Source organism: Andrographis paniculata, unplaced genomic scaffold (genome assembly GCF_009805555.1).
Source record: "Andrographis paniculata isolate CXL003 unplaced genomic scaffold, ASM980555v1 Contig82END, whole genome shotgun sequence".
NCBI classification, from domain to species: domain Eukaryota; kingdom Viridiplantae; phylum Streptophyta; class Magnoliopsida; order Lamiales; family Acanthaceae; genus Andrographis; species Andrographis paniculata.
In genome coordinates this window covers 2,917,333-2,921,236 of record NW_026137620.1, presented here as the reverse complement: position 1 = coordinate 2,921,236, position 3,904 = coordinate 2,917,333, and the positions used below count along the sequence as shown (strand labels likewise).

The following is a 3,904-nucleotide window of genomic DNA, read 5'->3' as shown; positions in this document are numbered from 1 at the left end:
TCAAACAGGAGAAGGATTTTTTAAAGTCAACTATTTTTTAATTGTAGTAAATATGACAATTACCTCGCTAAATGATAGGTTTCAACAATTAAAAATGTTTAACAAAATATTTGGTTTTTTATTTAATTCAAATAAATTAAAATATTTAAATGATAAAGTATTAACAAAATGTTGTAATATATTTTCAATCACTTTTTTCTGATAACAATGTATCTGATATTGACATAGAATAAACTATCCAAGAATTAAAGTTTTGCAAATGATTTTACCAGTTAATTTAAAATCGCCAATAGAAATTTTTGAATTTATCAAAGTTGCGGATTGCTATCAAATGTTTCAATTGCTTATCGTATATTATTAATTGTATCCATAACTGTGGCATCGACTGAAAGAAATTTTTTAAAATTAAAATTATAAAAAACTTATTTAAGATCGTCCATGTCTCAGGAGAGATTAATTTATTTAGTTATATTATCTATTGAAAAAGGAATGTTAGATAAGATTGATATTGATGCTATTATCGATGATTTTGTTTGTAAAAATATTAGAAGAAATTGTTTTGTTTGATTATTTAAATTTATTTTAGATAAATAAAATTATTTTTATATAGGGGCCTATTTTCTTTTTATCGCCTTGGGCCCATAAAAAATCAGGACCGGCCCTGCCATTAATCTAATAAAATATTGTCGATGTCACGAACATAGCTTCCCTGAAAGGAGTGCAACATGAACACCCCTTCCTCGGATTAAACGTGGACGAAGACTTCATACTTCTAGGACAATGAGTTTTAGAAGTGTCAAAATATGAACTTTCCACGTCCGTGATATCTGCAAGAATGAGAATACTTGAACGAACTGGTCGACGAAGGCTCTTTGTCCTATACTTTATTACAAGATAATACTTAAAGTTACCATTTCAATTATTCAACGAAAAGACAAGAAAACATATATCGAGGAACTTCGACAAATTAATACTAACATTTATTTTTTGAGAAAGCTTAATAATTTAGCTTAATATTTTCTTTCTACTTAATGGGTGAGAGAAAACCACTTGAATCATAAGATAAATTCCACAGGTTGCTTAGATAATCTCTAAAGCCTTACACGTGAATCATTAATAATAGTAACAGTACTCAACATCCTCGGGGAAAATAAGCGGTTGGAATATCATATGCAAAAAATTAATTAAAGTGAATAAGCAAACTAGAAAACAGATAGCATCATCCTTGACTTGAGTCTTGAGATATGCTTTTGTTTCCATCTATCTTGTTCATTTTATTTTATTCATGGGCTACACAAATAACCTGTTTTCCAGTATTCTTCCCAGAGAAGAGTCCTGCAAATGCAGTTGGACCAGTTTGGAGCCCCTCATTCCTGTCCTCCACATACTTTATCTTCCCTTGCTTGTAGAGGCTGCCCACCTCCTCAAGGAACCTCGGATATAGATGCAAGAAATCGCTCTGCAGAAAGCCCTGCATCCGGATGCGCTTTGGGACAAGATTGAACAAGTTCCTGACCCCATCTGGATCCGACATGCTATGCTGAGACACCATCCCGCAAACAGCAATCCGTCCATTAACTCTCATGTTCTGCAGCACAGCCTCGAGCATGGCTCCCCCCACATTTTCAAAGTATATGTCGATGCCTTCTGGGAAGTATCTATTTTTTTGCAATTTAGTTGGTTAGTTAGTTAGTTAGTTAGTCATTCATATGGCTGCTAATCAAAATGTTCTTGATGGATGAATGGATGGCTGACCTTTTAAGGGCAGCATCAAGATCCCCTTCTTCTTTGTAGTTGAAAGCATCGTCGAAACCAAGTTCCTTCTTCAGAAGACCGACCTAAAGACACCATATGACATTGTTGAGTGCTGTACAATAATTCCACTTTCGAATATGTATCTATATATATATATATATATCGGATATATGTGTGTGTGTGTGTGGATGCTCACTTTTGCGCTGGACCCGGCACTTCCAACAACATAACATCCATGTAGTTTTGCAAGCTGGCCAACAAGTTGCCCGACAGCTCCAGAGGCAGCAGATACGAACACATATTCGTTTTTCTTAGGGCTACAAACCTCATAGAATCCAGCATAAGCTGTGAAGCCAGGCATCCCTACACAAGTTCCAACTACTTGCTTAAACAAGTTATAAATGCAATATAAAGATGCCATTCTCTCCTTGATCAACACATACAAGGCATTCCTCATGATATAAATTTATTGGCAAAATCACATATAGTTTACTTGTAATTTGAAAAATCAATACCATACTTCCTCGTGATTTCGAAATTCCACAAGACTCCCTCATATTTCATGAACCATTACACATAATCCTAAAAAAGAATTGCACGAGACTTTCTTATAATTTTTAAAATATTGTATTTAATCCAATAAGTAATTTTGCCTAAATTATATTAAGAGCTAAGAATATCAAACTTGTTATTCTATTCACTACACTATTGTCCAAGTTCAAGGCAAATTCTTCTCCCTATTGGATTTGCTACACCCAAGTTCACAAAACATGTTTTATACATATATATATATATATATATATATAATGATTGATTTATCAGCTGGTAAAATGACTCTGCAGACTGCAGCCACATGTTGTGGTTCTTACTTGCTCAAATACTCATCATCAACAAACTCTTATATCTTTTAGTAATGCAATGCCAGCACACAATGTGTATACTCATTTCCTCGATCTATAAGATATGTACAACCCCCCTCCAGTTAGATTAGCTTTATTCAGAAGAACATATAATATAATCGAAGAGTTCAATCCAAAACATAGACAAGTTAATGAACTATATACATACATACATACCGAGGAGGCCGATATGATACGACAGTGGAATACGATGATCAGGCTCAACTTTTCTCAACTGCTCAGTCTTGTAAATCAAAGTGTACTCTTCCCACCCAGTAAATCCAGCAACAAACTCTCCCCCTTTGAAGTTGGGATTATCTGAATCGATTATTTTGGACACACCGAATCCCTCAACAACCTTATCCAAAACAAAACCCCCCAGAAAGTAAGTTAAACTGCTAATTAAGAAGCATTGCATTGCATTGCATTGCATTGCATTTCAATCTAGGAAGGAACAAGAAATTAATTAATTAGCATACGGAATGAGGAACAAAAGGCGGAAAGTAGGAGCCATGGAAGTCGCGCATTCGGGCACGCATGTAGGGATCGCAAGAGAGGTAGAGATTCTTGACGAGGATGGCGCCAGAGCCTTTTGGAGCTTCCAGCTTCATCTTGTTTCCCACCTTCACTTCCATGTCTGTCTCCTCAGGTGCTCGCTGCTCTATGTATCCTTTGAATATAATCTGCTTGTTATCCACCATTTTCCCCAAACCTACTGCTGCTGCACTCATCTTTTCCCTTTCCTCTTTGAATCCTCGAAACAAACTAAATTAAACTAAATGTGAGAAATGAATGAATGAGCCTGATCTTGAACCTCCCTCCTCAATCATCAATCAATCAATGTCGCTTCAGATTCAATCCTAGCCACTGGCTGTCACTGTGTGTGATTCCACCAGGACGGCGAGTAGGTGCACTTACCGGTCTCCTTTTTAATGGAAGATCTTCAACAAAAGGTCAACAGATGTATATTACTCCCTTGCCGCTTATCTGCCTTGTCCACGTCTATCATTTTCTTTTCTTTGAAAAGTATTATAAAGTTTAATGTTATTTTAAATTTTTTAATTTATAATTTTTTAAGTTCAATTATACTAATTAATTATTTTTATTTTAATTTTAATTATTTTTATTATAAAATAATTATTTTTACTAATATATTTTTAATTATTTACTAATTATATTTTTTCTAAATTCAAGTATATACGGTAGAAGAAACACAGTAGCAAAGAAGGAGAGAGTATATCAATTAAATT

General features: G+C 34.4%; 1 protein-coding gene across 1 annotated transcript; it reads right to left on the bottom strand.

Annotated features, from left to right (window-relative positions):
• Positions 1–1,092: 1,092 nt before the first annotated feature.
• On the bottom strand, positions 1,093–3,574 carry LOC127241159 (2-alkenal reductase (NADP(+)-dependent)). The gene is made up of 5 exons (XM_051260075.1): positions 3,134–3,574; positions 2,832–3,012; positions 1,952–2,118; positions 1,756–1,838; positions 1,093–1,658 (listed from the first exon to the last, which is right to left on the bottom strand). The coding sequence occupies exons 1-5, from the start codon at positions 3,383–3,385 to the stop codon at positions 1,280–1,282; spliced, it is 1,062 nt and encodes a 353-aa protein (XP_051116032.1). The 5' UTR covers positions 3,386–3,574; the 3' UTR covers positions 1,093–1,279.
• Between the last annotated feature and the right edge of the window lie 330 nt (positions 3,575–3,904).

Coding starts and splice junctions, on each gene's coding strand:
- LOC127241159 (XM_051260075.1), bottom strand. CDS start 3,385: ATGAGTGCAGCAGCAGTAGGTTTGGGGAAAATGGTGGATAACAAGCAG. Junction 3,013..3,133: donor CGCCTTTTGTTCCTCATTCC/GTATGCTAATTA, acceptor GTTTTGGATAAG/GTTGTTGAGGGATTCGGTGT. Junction 1,659..1,755: donor CTTGATGCTGCCCTTAAAAG/GTCAGCCATCCA, acceptor GCAAAAAAATAG/ATACTTCCCAGAAGGCATCG.